This window comes from Colobus angolensis, unplaced genomic scaffold (genome assembly GCF_000951035.1).
Source record: "Colobus angolensis palliatus isolate OR3802 unplaced genomic scaffold, Cang.pa_1.0 Scaffold89, whole genome shotgun sequence".
Classification (NCBI taxonomy): domain Eukaryota; kingdom Metazoa; phylum Chordata; class Mammalia; order Primates; family Cercopithecidae; genus Colobus; species Colobus angolensis.
The window spans coordinates 471,463-485,673 of NW_012122820.1; the positions used below are offsets into that span (position 1 = coordinate 471,463).

Here is a 14,211-nt window from a genome sequence, read left to right on the forward strand (position 1 = left end):
GGCCCGGCTGCCCCTCTGGGCCGGGCAGGCCTGTGTGCTGCACCCGTCTGTGGCCTGTACTGGGCCCGGCTGCCCCTCTGGGCCGGGCAGGCCTGCGTGCTGCACCCGTCTGTGGCCTGTACTGGGCCCGGCTGCCCCTCTGGGCCGGGCAGGCCTGCGTGCTGCACCCGTCTGTGGACTGTACTCTTTAAGGGGTTGGCACTTTCTTTTCAGAGTCGACAAGGAGGACGTGATGACATGCCTGATTAAGGGGTGCAACTTCGTGCTCAAGAACATCCCCCACGAGGCCTTCGTGTACCAGAAGGATTCCGACCCTGAGTTCCGGTTCCAGACCAACCACCCCCACATTTTCCCCTATCTTCTTGTCAATATTGGCTCTGGAGTCTCCATTGTGAAGGTGAGACCCGGCTTCATGAATGAATGAGTGGATGGTTCAGCCACAGTTTAAGCTGTGTGCAGGAGCAGGAGCCAGGACTGGGCACGTGGACGGGCCCCAGTGGGTGGGGGGCGAAGCCGTGAGCTCAGAGCCGCTGTGGGAGGGGCATCAGCGCCCCCAGGCTCGGCCATTGAGTCCGCCCACTGGCGGTTCTGGGGTGGGGGCGGGGCTCACCCCAGCGCAGCACACGGTGCAGGGATGGGGGGTGTGGGGACAGGGGCGACCTGTGTGGCTGAGGGCCTGCTGTGCACACACCTGCCCTGGCTCTGCTGCAGGTGGAGACGGAGGACAGGTTCGAGTGGGTCGGTGGCAGCTCCATCGGAGGCGGCACCTTCTGGGGGCTCGGGGCTCTGCTCACCAAAACGAAGGTACGCGGCGGCTGCCAGAGGCCCTCCAGGGTCTGCAGAGATGTCCACTTCTTGTCCTCTGGAGGCCTGTGGCTGGGAGGTGGAAAAGCTGCTTCCGGGCCTCCCTCCTGACTCGCTTCGGCGGTCTCTGGCCTCTGCGGCTGGATTCTGCGCCCTGAAGGACGGGCGTCCCAGCAGCCAGAGCTGCTCCTGACTGGGTGGCCTGAGGGTCCCAATTGCTGCCTCCTGCCTTTGGTCCCGCATCATGAGGGCCCATTCACCCCCTGCCCAGGCGTGCCTCCTCCCGTGGGCTTGGTTTCTGGGGTCATGGGGATTCCAGCAGCTCGCGGCGCCTCACCCGCCCCCTCACCATGTCCCGCAGAAGTTTGACGAACTCCTGCACCTGGCCTCGAGGGGCCAGCACAGCAACGTGGACATGCTGGTGCGGGACGTCTACGGTGGTGCCCACCAGACGCTTGGGCTGAGCGGGAACCTCATCGCCAGCAGCTTCGGGAAGTCAGCTACCGCTGACCAAGGTGCCGGCCCTGGCCTCTGCCGCCAGAGAGAAGGGGGGTGGGGACACTTGGGGTCTTAGGGACAGGAGCTTCCCCCACTGTTAACTTTCCCACACCCGCTCCCTGGAGAGTCGGGGTCTTGGGTGTCAGCCCTGCAACCTCTTCCTGCCGAAGGCCGAGTGCTCAGAAGGTTGGCGAATAAACACCGTGGTCTTGGTTTTGGAGGAAAAAACAGTTCCTCTGAGTTAGGAAAAGCGATTCAGGTTTTTTTCTCCTTGAAAACAAAGCCTAATCTGTCCAGGAATGATTCATGCATCACACACAGCCTCGCACGCTCGGACTCAGCTTCCCCCACTCAGCTCTCTCCCTCCCCGCCGGCGCTCGGGCTCTGGTTCCCCCACTCAGCTCTCTCCCCTCCCCGCCGGCGCTCGGGCTCTGGTTCCCCCACTCAGCTCTCTCCCCGCTTCCGCTCCCGCTCGCTGTCACATCAGGCACTTGCTGTGCTTGGACGCGAGCGCCTTTTCCTTCCCTTCTCCAGAGTTCTCCAAGGAAGACATGGCCAAGAGCCTGCTGCACATGATCAGCAACGACATCGGGCAGCTGGCCTGTCTCCACGCGCGGCTGCACAGCCTGGACCGTGTGTACTTCGGAGGCTTCTTCATCCGGGGCCACCCCGTGACCATGCGCACCATCACCTACAGCATCAACTTCTTCTCCAAGGTACCGGGCGCGCCCTCCCCAGCCTCTAATGCGGACCCCCAGGGTTTCAACATCAGAGTCGTGCTGGTCAGACACCGCAGCAGCCCCAGGGAGGTCGAGAGGCCGGGGGGCCTGGAGGGCGGGCGGCCGAGAAGCCCAGCACCCCTGTCTTCTGGCTGGTTCTGGGGAGCCTACATTTTGTGGCACCGTGGCCGCCTGAGTCTGAGCAAATCACCAGTGATGAGCATTCTAGAGAGTTCTGGGGGAGTCCGCCGATCTGCACTGGGGTCAGGGTGCCCGTGCCCCTGCAGAGGCGTGCCCACCCGCGTCCCTGACGCAGAGACTTGTGGGCTAGGGACTCACCGCATGGGAGAAGCTATCTCACCCTTAGCTTTCTTCAAACAGCAGCCCGCCCTCGGCGCCAGGCGCGATTTCACCGGCAAGTATGCCGTGGATGCCTCTTGGAGGGTTTGGGCTGTGCAGTGCGAGGCCCGCCCGTGTTGAGTTGGTTTGCGGAGGCATCGAGTGTTGTGTGGGGCCGACAGCAGCACGTGTGCTTTGGCCATGGCAGGGGGAAGTGCAAGCGCTGTTTCTGAGGCACGAAGGCTACCTGGGAGCCATCGGAGCGTTCCTGAAAGGAGCCGAGCAGGACAGTGAGTCGCGGTGTTGGTGCCCCTGAGCAGCGTTGGGCCTCAGCTGTGGTCTGGGCCTGTGCTCTGGGCCAGAGCGGCCCAGGGTGGAGGTGGGGTGGGGAGCGTGAGTCCTCAGAAAGTGACAGCAGCAGGCATGTCTGACGTTTTAACAATTTAGTTAATCGGTTTTTATCCCCTTTCCTCCTCCACTCTCTTGCTTTTGAATCAAGGGCAAGGTTAACACAGGTGACCTGACTCTCTGCTTTCCAGATCCCAACCAGTACAGCTGGGGAGAGAACTACGCAGGCAGCTCCGGGTTGATGAGCACGTCACCGGAGCTCGGCCCAGCGCAGCGGGCACGGAGTGGCACCGTGAGTAGCGGGCTCTGGCCGTCCCGGGCCCCGAGGGAGCGGCCTGTGCCGCGCTCCCCTCTCCTGTCCCTGAGAGAAGCCTCTTGTGGCTGTCCCGGCTGAAAGGCACCGCCACCCGTGGCAAATCCTTCCAAGGACCTGGGGTATAACTAGGGGTGGGAGGAGGACACTGTGGCTTGCTTTCCTCTCTCTCTCTCGGGTGCTTTCGTGTTTTGGAAACATTTCAGCAGGAATTACGGAGTCTGTGTGATCCGGCCTTCTTGTTTGCAGAGAGATTGCTAAAGTTCAGGGGTGACAGGGGCCTCCCCACACCAGGGGGCCCATCCACTTTGCAGCTGAAACCCGAAAGCTCAGGAGCCACCCAGGGCCCTGCCCTAGGACTGCACACTCTGGCTGACGGTCTCTGTCGGTTACTGTCGGTCTCTGTCGGTGTCGGTCTCTGTCGGTGACGGTCTCTGTCGGTTACTGACGGTCTCTGTCGGTGTCGGTCTCTGTCGGTGACGGTCTCTGTCGGTTACTGACGGTCTCTGTCGGTGTCGGTCTCTGTCAGTTACTGTCGTCTCTGTCGGTTACTGTCGGTCTCTGTCGGTGTCGGTCTCTGTCAGTTACTGTCGTGTCGGTTACTGTCGGTCTCTGTCGGTGACGGTCTCTGTCGGTTACTGTCGGTCTCTGTCGGTGATGGTCTCTGTCGGTGTCGGTCTCTGTCAGTGACGGTCTCTGTCGGGCGTCTGCTCTCCTCGGGGTGTCCAGGCTCATTCCTCGGATGCCCAGTGGATTTGCCCTGGCCCGAGCTGGGTGGCACTGGCAAGCTGGGAGATGCACCCCGTGTCTGCCGAGTTAGAGCTGCTTCAGAAGGGTTCCCCGCCAGGCCCTGTGTCAGCCACACGGAATGCCCCCAGCACAGCCCCACGTGGCAGAAACTGCCCCCGTGTCACGGGCTGTCAGGGTCCTTGACCGTGTCCCCCTGGGGGGCGCGTTCCTTCTGTAGCTGTGAACAGTTACCTGAGGTCACGTACAAAGCTAGTCGGACCCCTCAGGACAGGCCACTGGCATTGTTGGCAGGAAGTTGCTTGTCATTTGTAGACACGGGGTTCCTCACAAGTCCGTGTCAGTGTTTTCAAGACCGCGCCTGGTTGAGTTCTGGCTTCTCAGAAGGGCGCCTCCCTTTTGTGGGGGTCCTGCGGTTCACCCTGGGCCACGGCCCTGCACAGATGCGCCACACTGGCCGCAGCCCTGGCCTGCCTTTCCCTCCGCCCATACTAGGCCCAGGGTCTGGCAGAGCCCCAGCCTCTTGGCTTTTGCCCTGGTGTTGGGCAGAGGGGCTTGGTGTCTCCCAGCCTCCGTTTCTGCCATGCGTGCATAATTTGCCAAATGTCCTGTACTGTAACCTGGAGTGACTGCGCGGGCGGCCACAGCGCCTCGGGGGCCCCGTTCAGGAGGCACTTGTTACCTGTTTGGTGCCCACCAGCGGCACAGCCCTGCCAGGCAGGAGGTGCCCTACCTTACTGAGGATCAAACTGACATGCGGAGAGATGGAGTCATTTCTTCGAGTTTATATTCTCCAAAACAGGCAAAGCAAAGTTTTGAACCCGTTTGTCAGGATAGAAGGAGCCTGCGACCCGGCAAGGCAGCACCGGGCGGTGCCGGCTGTGGCCCATGGTAGTTAACGTGGGGCTCCTGCCGCCTTCTGCGCTGGCTTTGGGAAGTCACTGGCTTTTTCCACGTGGAGCTTCTGCCCGGCGTGGGCCTCCCACCTGGAAGGCATGCCCCTTGCTGTGGAGTTCCTTGCCTGGAGGTCCCTGCCCACCCGGAGGCTGCTTCTCCAGCCCCAGCAGTTGCCGGCAGGTGCCCTGGCGGAGAAGGGCAGAGGGCCGGCATGTGACCTGTGGGGTAGTCACCGGAGGGTGGGAAGAGGCGGCCAGCTGCACAGTTCCCCCGACAGCCCCTCTGGTCCCAGAGCAGCGGCTGCTGCAGTTAGCGTGCAGAGAACTGAGTACTGGTGTGTGCGTTGGCTCAGCTCAGTTCAGTTCCTCCCGGAATAAGGTAGAAGGAGCCAGCAGGGCCCATGAGCACGCCTGTGCTGGGCACAGGTGGCCCCGGGGTGCCCTGGGCGCATAGTGGCCTGGCCTTGCCATAGCCCTTCATGGAGAAAGGAAGGTGCATGTGGGGCATGGGGGCTGCCTGCCTGGCACGGGGTGGAGCACTGCCCGGCGCTTAGTGAGGACAGCACCCCAAACCTCTGTGTGCAGACATGGCCACCTGGAGGACCAGAGGTGGGAACAGTGTGACTGCAGGGGTGACGGGGAGGAGGTGAAACTGTAGGGGTGACAGGGAGCGGTGATTGCAGGGAGGTGGTGATGGGGAGAGGGATGGTGGGGGAGGGTGATGGTAGGGTGACTGCAGCAGTGATTGGGGAGGGATGGCTGCAGCGGGGAGGTGATGGGGGCAGGAGGCATGTGGTGAGCAGATGCAACCCCAGTGTCAAACCAGGGGGTAAGTCAAGGTATCCAGCTCAGGCCGCTGGGCAGCTGCGGGGGCCCGGTGCGGGTCTTCTCTGTAGCCCAGAGGCACGGCGGAAGAAGGCACTGCATCTCCTCCTTTATTAGCGTGGAAGATTCTGAGCGTGGCTCAGGTTGTTCTGAACTGTGGTGACGAGTCCGCCCTGCCACTGCCTGTCTTCCAGTTTGACTTGCTGGAAATGGACCGGCTGGAGAGGCCACTGGTCAACCTGCCGCTCCTCCTGGATCCGCCCTCCTATGTGCCCGACACGGTGGACCTCACCGACGACGCTCTGGCCCGAAAATACTGGCTCACCTGCTTCGAGGAGGCCCTGGACGGGGTGAGGGCTCTGGGTACCGACTAGAGGATTCCGAGGCCGCGGCCCAGGTTAAGCTTCTGAGGCTCCCGGGGGCAAAGACAAGGTGGCGAAGTGGGACAGGCCAGTGTTTTCCAGAAACCTCTTGATCTACGTCTGAGTGTGAGGGCGTGATTTCTGTTTCTCAGGCAAAAATACCGCTCTTGGTCACTTGGTGGGTCAGTTAGGACGTGACGTCATCGAGACACGTTTCTTCTCAGGGCAGCCAGTACTTTTGTTGGCTATTACGTTTCTTCAGAAAGCAATTTAGTAGACATTTCTGCTCTTTTGAAGTGTGCCTGAGGTGCAGGAGGCCCTGTGGGACCCTGACTCTGAGGTGGGGTGAGGCTCAGCCCCGACAAGCTCCTGGTGAGGCCACCTGGGGGCTCCTGCGGCCCACCTCCAAGGCCGGGGTGGTCCTGTGGAGCACATGCCAGGCCCTGGGCCGTGCTGCCCCTCGGGAGCTCAGCTCGGGGCCAGGGAGCCCCAGTAGCAACATGCATTCTTCATGAAGCCCTCGGAGAGGCCGGGTGCTGCCGGGGTTTGTCCTGAGGGAAGAGGCGCAGCCCTGCCCCGACCTGGAGTGAGCTCTGGGCATCCAGAGCCCCGTGTCCCCGGCACAGGGTGGGGCTGGAGTCCGAGGACATGGTTCTCGGCCTCGGGTTTCCTGAGTGGTGAGGAGCCAGGGTCACTCCTGCTCCTGCCTCCCAGGGCAGCTGGGAGGGGCGAATGGCAAAGGGAAGCCTCAGGGGACCGTGAACTGTCACCGTCAGCCTTTCCTGTTCCAGTAGGAGCTGCCCTGACCATAGCCCAAGCAGCCCCCACCCTGCCCTACGTCCCCCAGAGCAGGCCCTAACCCTGCCCTGGGCAGCTCCCTACAGATAGCCCCTACCCTGCCCCAAGCAGCCCCCGACAGCCGGCTCCCACCCTGCTCTAGGCCCCCTTCAACCGCCTCAACCCTGCCCTGGGCAGCCCCCCACGGCCAGCCCTCACCCTGCCTCAGGCCCCCTATAGCTGTCCCCAGCCATGCCCTGGGCAGCCCCCAACAGCCAGCCCCCACTCTGCCCGGAACCCCCGCTGTCACATGGGGAATTCCCAAGCAGCAAGGCCATGCTTGGCTGACCCCCTCCTGGCGCTGGCAGGTAGTGAAGCGCGCAGTGGCGAGCCAGCCAGACTCCGTGGATGCAGCTGAGAGGGCGGAGAAGTTCCGACAGAAGTACTGGAACAAGCTTCAGACCCTGAGACAGCAGCCCTTGTAAGTGCCCAGCATCCTGGTGCGTGACTGCCTCTTCTGCCCAGAGGGCCCCTGCACCTCTGAGAAAGTGGCTGTGATGCTGGCATTTGGACCCCAGCTGGCTGGGGGTGGGTGTGGGCCCCGGTGGCACAGTCCCCCTGGGCCCCACCTCAAGCGGCGTTTGCACTGCTGAGCTCCCGAGGACATCTGTGGCGCAGCCCAGGATGTGCAGGTGGGCGAGTGTTCGGCCTGCCCTGCTCAGCGCCCTCTGCCGTGTCTGTCCCCAGCGCCTATGGGACCCTGACCGTGCGCAGCCTGCTGGATACCAGGGAGCACTGTCTGAATGAGTTCAACTTCCCGGACCCCTACTCCAAAGTAAGTACAGTGTGCCCTGGCGTTCCGCTCGCTCCTGTCCCCGTCCCGCTGGCGCTGTGGGTCCTGTCTCTCTCCCACTGACTTGGGGCGTCCTGTCCTCTCTGAGGCCATGCAGGTTTGGTAGCGGCCCCACCTCTGGCACTGGCACCACACTAGCCAGGGTCTCTGTTGGCAGCATCTGCTGAGGAGCTGTGTTACCCCCACAGATGCTGGCGCCAGTTAGGGGTGGGAACCGCTGTGACTGGAGAAGAGGGGTGTGAGCCCCTGTTTGGGCATGTGTTCCTGAGAGACACAGGCTGCTTGCCTGCAGGAGCCAAGGGCCTCCCAGCTTCCGCAAGGGTGGGCGATTGTGGTTGGGGACTGCCTGTCTGCCTCTCATGGGGCACCCTCGCTGCCTCCTAGGAGGCTGGGCAGTGACCAGAGACCTCTTACTCCGGCGATGTGCAGGCCACGGGAGCCCTCTGAGATGGGCCTTTCTGGGCGTCCGTCTTGCTTCCCCAGGTCTGGCGGCCAGAGCCCTCCTTGGCCCCTTCTGCCAGGAGGCAGCGGGCAGCAGCGGAGGCATGGACTTCCCCCACCCCTTCTGGGAATGGCCAGCGCCACGCCTCCCCCTCCCCCTCCCACGCCGAGCCTTGTGACAGGGAAAGTCTGGGTGTGGAGGGCTTTGAGGCCAGGGCTGTGGCTACCTGTGGGGGCCTTGTCCTCCACCCGCGTCCTCCCCTTCACCCACTGCTGTCACGGAGGGGCTGAAGCTGTCCTGGGCCTCATCTTCAGAGCCCCGTGCAGCTGCGCGCTGGCCGCTGTCCCGGGGCCGATAGGCTTGTGCCTGGTGGGCTTCCGGTTGGGCCTGAGTCTGTGCTCCTGAGGGGTGTGGTATGGAACAGGCTGGGCCTGGCAGGTGTCTGGGATGGTGCTCTGCCAAGGGCCTGTAGAGACGCGGCCTGGCGGAAAGCCAGGAGCAGCGCTGTGGGCTGAGGCCGTGTCTCCAGTCAGGCCTGGCATCTGGCATTTTCCGCAGGTGAAGCAGCGGGAGAATGGTGTGGCACTGAGGTGCTTCCCCGGGGTCGTGCGCTCCCTGGACACGCTGGGCTGGGAGGAGCGGCAGCTGGCGCTGGTGAAAGGCCTCCTGGCGGGGAACGTCTTCGACTGGGGGGCCAAAGCCGTGTCTGAGTAGGTGTCCGCGGGCTCGGGGCAGGCTCTGCAGCCTGCAGGTCCCTGTCCTGCCCCAGGCTTGCGTGCGAGGAGGTGCAGCCGGTCCCTCGGGGGTTGTGTGGCACTTGGTGGCTTTGATGGCTCGGGGCTTTGGGGCCCAGGGTGTGCCCATGGCAGCAGTGCCAGGGACTGTGCAGGGCCCAGCGCCCTTGTCTGTCCCCTCAGGCTCTGAGGATGCCGCTTCCTTAAGCACAGGTGCTGAGGAGCCCTAGGGCTGTGGCTCCAGAAATACGGGGCTGACGTTTTCTGTTGTCAGAATCCAAATTCATGTTTCCTCCATGTGGTGGGAATTAAACATTTCTGATGTGATGATCAAAGGGTGTTTTGCAAAGGAGTTCCCTAGACTGGCCTGTGGGACAGGCAGGTGTCTAAAGCCCGGGGCTCTGAATCTTGAAAACGAACCATTCCCACCGTAATTTACCTTCACTCCTGAAGAAGCTGCTTCCAGTCTCTGAGCCTCCCCAGGCGGCCGCACCGTGTCTTGTGGTCCCTGCTTGTTTTACATGTGGGGCTGGAGGGAGATGCCTGGGTTCCCGGCCCTCCCTGGGTTCCACTCATGTCTCCAGACATAGACAAGAATGCTGCCCCCAGCCGTGGCTGCCCTTCTGGGACACAGGTCCCTCCCGCAGCCTGTCGGGAGCGTTAGAGGGTCCTGACCCATGAGCTTGGCCTTGTGGCTGGGGGCTCCCACACCGCCTGCATGGGCGCCGAGCACGGGGACAGACTGCAGCCGCCAGTCACCGATGGGCTTCCCTGGTCCCGTGGCTCAAGTCCACCTTAAGAAACAGCCTGCGCTGTCTCAAACCTGTGCTCGGTGGCGCCCTGAGCCTTCTGCTGATCACCGCGTATCAAGAACGCTGCATTTGTTCTGCCTGGGAGCGATTGGGGTCTTCACGTTGAGCAGCTGCCTCTGTCCCGCCTGGGAGGGATTTGGGGGCTTCACGTTGAGCAGCTGCCTCTGTCCCGCCTGGGAGGGATTTGGGGGCTTCACGTTGAGCAGTCTGGCCGAGGGTTTTCGTTCTGTTTTTTCTTGACTTTCTTTTCTCCTCTTGCATGCAGTGTCCTTGAATCCGACCCCTACTTTGGGTTTGAAGAAGCGAAGAGGAAGTTACAAGGTACGGATGGCCAAGTAACCCGTGTCTTGTGCTGGGGCCGTGCCTGGGCGTTCTCTGCAACAGCGAAAGCAGTCGCAGTCAGGGTCCAGGCTCGAAGCTCTGTCGGCCAGGCTCAGGGCTGGGGAGAACTTGCTTCCTGGAGAGACGAACACCTGAAGACGCGTCTCCCTAACCCCTGACCTGGAGCGCGGAGCTGATCGTGTGTCCCTCCCTCTCTCTCAGAAAGACCCTGGCTCGTGGATTCCTACAGCAAGTGGCTTCAGAGATTAAAGGTATGTGGAGGGGCTTCCCGCCTCTGCCCCTGGGGACACAGTGTGGGGCCCGGGGGGTGGGTGGTCACTGGAGGGAGGTAGGCATGGGCTGCCTCCGGAGGCCCTCCCCTCCTGTTAGAGTCTCACAGTCCTGCGAGCCGAGGGCCTCGGCATCCCCTGCTCCACACTTGCCCTCCTGTCATGACCGCTTCTCTAGGCACAAAGCCTTGCCAGAAGAGACAGTCACTGGCCCCTGCAGGCTGATCCATCCCTGGCACATCTGGGGCCCTGAAGCCCCTGGTCTCAGCCCCTGCAGCCCGGCCTGGCCCGGCACCTCTGGGGCCCTGAAGTCCTGGTCTCAGCCCCTGCAGGAGAGCCCATCCCTGGTGCCTCTGGGACCCTGAAGCCCCCAGTCCCGGCCCCTGCAGGGCAGCGGGGCGGGCGGCAGGGGTGGGGTCTGACTCGCTTGGATGCACCTGTTCCCAACTGAACGTCCTGGTTTTGTCTTACAGGGGCCCCCTCATAAATGTGCCTTAATTTTCGCAGATAACAGTGGAATAGACATCATTTTGGGAGTCTTCCCCTTTGTCAGGGAGCTACTCCTTAGAGGGACTGAGGTGAGTGGCGAGGTGGTGGGTGGGGCCCTTCCCCTGGGCTTCTCTGCTCTTGGTGGGGTTGGCGCCGCCCTGGGCCTCTGGCGGTGGTCGGGCTCCTCCGGACGCAGCAGGTAGGTGCAGGTGGCAGCGTGTAGGAGGCGGCCCAGAGCCTTCATATGCTGGGGTGGAGGCTCCCAGCCCCCCGGGCTCAGGCTGAGGGTCCATGTGCTGAAGCCCAGGGCTGATGCTAGGCTCCTGGAAGGGTGATCCCAGCAAGGAGGCTTTGGGACTGTGACTTCATGCCGATTGGAGACAGGCAGGTCCCAAGGGCAGGCTGTGAACTCGGCTCTGCCCCTCGGCTTGGTTCCTTCCCAGGGGCCACAGAGTGGCAAGGTCAGACAAGGTCCCTGCTCCTCAGCAGCAGGTGGCTGGCCAGGCCCGCTGGGCACAGCACCCTCACCCAGGCCAGCCACTCGAAGCCTGGGGTGCACACAGGCACCATGCTGGGCCAGCACAGGTTCCTAAAGAGCCTGGGCCCTCCTCCTGCAGGTCATCCTGGCGTGCAACTCAGGCCCCGCCCTGAACGACGTGACCCACAGCGAGTCTCTCATCGTGGCAGAGCGCATCGCAGGCATGGACCCTGTCGTGCAGTGAGTGTTGGCGGGTGGTGCTGGGGGGGCCTTGATGGGGAGGGGCACCAGCTGGGCAGAGTGGGCCACGAGGATTGTCTCTGAACTGGGCGCTCCCGGGGGCCACCCTCCTGGGGGCGCTGACCACCTTGTGTCTGGCAGCTCCGCGCTCCGGGAAGAGAGGCTGCTGCTGGTGCAGACGGGCTCCAGCTCCCCATGCCTCGACCTCAGGTAACCCCGCACCCTGCACCTGCTCTCTCCCTCCTGGGCTCCATGCCCTCTGTGCCGTGTACCTGCACCCATGTGCATGTGGGACACCGACCTCAGGACTGCCCCTAGGGCCTCTCCTGACCCCAGGCCTGGACTGACCTCAGGAGGCGACGGAGATGCCGTCCCCCAAGGTGGCCTGGGGAGAGTGAACGGATTCAGGGTCTGAGGTGGCTACACCTGGGCTGGGTTGGGGGACTTGGGGCAGGAGGGGCTGATGTCCCTATGGCCACTCAGCTGAGGCTGAGGGCGACCTGGGCAGCTGCCCGGTGTCTGTCACCTCCGCCTCCCACAGAGACAGCAGGCTCTGCTTCTGTGGCTCTGGAGGTCCTTAGTCGATCATATGTGGTGCTCTCTGTCCTGCTGATTGCAGAGAAAGGAACCCCTTAAATGAGTGGGTTCTAAGTGCTGGGGCCACTGGTCGTCTCTGCTTGGTGGGATTCTCCAGTGCTGGCTTCATCTGTGCTCCAGTCCCACCTCACCAACAGGGAGGGCGTGAAAATGACAAGGAATCAGTCCCTAGAGTTTGAGGGAGATCTCGGGCAGAGTTTCCAGGCTGCAGCTGCTCTGGCCCTGCGGGAGCTGCTGCTCTGAGGAGGCCCCGGGCTGAGGCTGGGTTTGGAGGCCCCCACATCAGGGAATTGAGGGGTGGAGGTTTCGGCCTTCACATTGGTCGCTGCACTGTATGGGAGGTGGGGTCTGGGGTCCGCGCGTCCAGTCTCTCTCTCTTCCTCCCCAAAGCCGCCTGGATAAGGGGCTGGCCGCACTGGTGCGGGAGCGTGGCGCGGACCTGGTGGTCATCGAGGGCATGGGCCGTGCTGTCCACACCAACTACCACGCGGCCCTGTGCTGTGAGAGCCTCAAGCTGGCCGTCATCAAGAACGCATGGCTGGCCGAGCGGCTGGGCGGCCGGCTCTTCAGCGTCATCTTCAAGTATGAGGTCCCGGCCGAGTGAGCCACCGCGGCCGCCCGATGGTTCCGCTTGTCACTTGTCAGGAATGTGTTTTTGTCACCACAGGGAAACTGCGTTCAAATCAACATATTTATATCGTACTACTGTGACACGGCACATACGCCCCAGCCCGCACAGATGCGTGTGGTCGAGAGGCGAGACGCAGCTTTGTCCTGGGAGACATTCGTATTGGAATCTATTTAACTGCTAAAGAACCTTTTATATATATGTATAAATAGAGAGATCTATACAGGTATGTCTGACGGGACGCAGCGCCGTGGGCATGCACCAAATAGAGTTTTTAAAAGAGGCCGGAGCCGCCTGCGCTGTTTTATTTTGGAGCAGGCGCCTCTCCTGACTCTTCCCGTGTGGGGAGCCCAGAGCGGGAGCCCTTCCCTGCACTGCTTCTAGACCTCGTGGGCACCGAGCGCCAGCTGCCCCACAGACCCGGGCCCCTGTGTCTCTCACTGCTCCCTCCGGGCCAGAAGAGCTGCCCACATCCCTCCAGTGCCCTCCCGCTGCGCCTGCCGGACGTGTGGGTATTGAGCAGCACTCCTGACTCCAGTGCCTGGGAAAGGAGCCCTCGGCATGGATCGCCCTCGGGGTTCTCAGGCAGCCGGGCGCTGACGCAGACCCTGCTAGGAACTGCGGACCGTGTGGGTCTTGTTGCTCCCGGGGCCCTGTTCGGTGGCTAGGGTGGGTATGGCTGGGGGGAGCTGGCAGCAGGGAGGCCCTGCTGGTCCTGGCCCCTGGGAGCTCCAAGGCGCCTGGGGGTCCCTCCCGTCTCAGCCCAGGTGTGGGACTGAGACCACACAGCCTCGTGTAGAGGACAGGAGAGCGCAGAGCTTGCGGAGGCCCTGCTGAGGTGGGCTGGCTGCAGGCCCCGGCTTTGACTTCATGTGGCGGGAACTATTCTGGTGCTGAGCTGCTGGGCAGGCCCTGAGCAGGCTGAGCTGCTACCTTGCCCCCCCAACCCCCCTCTAGGGTCCCCCAGATCTGGAAGCTTCACTGAGACCCCCAAGCACAGGCTGTCCTAGGCCAAGGAGGTGGGGTGGCATGGACCACCTTCCAGACAGCTTTGCTTGGTGGTCTGGAACCTGCAGAGGCTAAGATCCCTCCCCCATGGAGACCTGGCCTGCCCAGAGGTGCCCACTGGCCATTTCTGGACCCCAAGGTGGTGTCTCTTCATGGCCTACCTTTGGAGTCTGCGTGGAGCCTGAGGCCCAGCCTTCGTGCGGCGGCCACCAAGGCAGCTCCTGTCCTGTCCTGAGGTTGACTGTCCACCTGGCTCCAGCTTCTCCCTCCTGTGGGTCCCCAGGGCAGAGGCCCAGCCCCCAGGATCCCACCGGGCCTCACCACTTTGCGGCCGTCTCCTCAGGCCCTTTTCTCTGATGGGGAAGCCCTCCCAGCCTGCATCTCGGGCCTTCCCTGGCGCTCCTCAGCCCTCCAGCTCTTGCTACCGTCCTGGCCCCTCCTCACTGGTGGTGGATGGCAGCAGTGGCCTGGCCGCTCTGGGCACCTGGGTGTGTGACTGCCCGGCCTGACGTCCACAGAGCTTGGCCCCAGGGTTGGAGAGTCCATCTGTGCTGGGGGATGCACCCACCGCAGAGGTTTGGCCAGAGCCTGGCCCAGACAGGATCCCCAGGAGGAGGTGGGGGAGGCACAGCGGCCTGGAGGACAGAGCCAGGACGAGGACGCCAGGGCCCAGCCCAGGCTAGTAAGCGCT

General features: G+C 63.0%; 1 protein-coding gene across 2 annotated transcripts in view; it reads left to right on the forward strand.

Moving 5' to 3' along the window:
• PANK4 (pantothenate kinase 4) overlaps positions 1 to 12,796 on the forward strand; it is an 18,410-nt gene extending 5,614 nt beyond the window's left edge. Inside the window, exons 4-19 of one of the 2 annotated variants that reach the window (XM_011930983.1) lie at positions 214 to 397; positions 712 to 804; positions 1,166 to 1,319; positions 1,837 to 2,018; positions 2,569 to 2,650; positions 2,900 to 3,000; positions 5,684 to 5,839; positions 6,997 to 7,109; positions 7,376 to 7,463; positions 8,482 to 8,633; positions 9,735 to 9,790; positions 10,013 to 10,062; positions 10,554 to 10,658; positions 11,187 to 11,287; positions 11,429 to 11,497; positions 12,275 to 12,796. In XM_011930983.1, coding sequence (XP_011786373.1) covers positions 214 to 397; positions 712 to 804; positions 1,166 to 1,319; positions 1,837 to 2,018; positions 2,569 to 2,650; positions 2,900 to 3,000; positions 5,684 to 5,839; positions 6,997 to 7,109; positions 7,376 to 7,463; positions 8,482 to 8,633; positions 9,735 to 9,790; positions 10,013 to 10,062; positions 10,554 to 10,658; positions 11,187 to 11,287; positions 11,429 to 11,497; positions 12,275 to 12,488 — 1,900 coding nt within the window. In that variant the 3' untranslated portion in view covers positions 12,489 to 12,796. The remainder of the gene's footprint in view (positions 1 to 213; positions 398 to 711; positions 805 to 1,165; positions 1,320 to 1,836; positions 2,019 to 2,568; positions 2,651 to 2,899; positions 3,001 to 5,683; positions 5,840 to 6,996; positions 7,110 to 7,375; positions 7,464 to 8,481; positions 8,634 to 9,734; positions 9,791 to 10,012; positions 10,063 to 10,553; positions 10,659 to 11,186; positions 11,288 to 11,428; positions 11,498 to 12,274) is intronic. The other variant, XM_011930984.1, reaches the window with a different exon arrangement.
• The last annotated feature ends 1,415 nt before the right edge of the window (positions 12,797 to 14,211 follow it).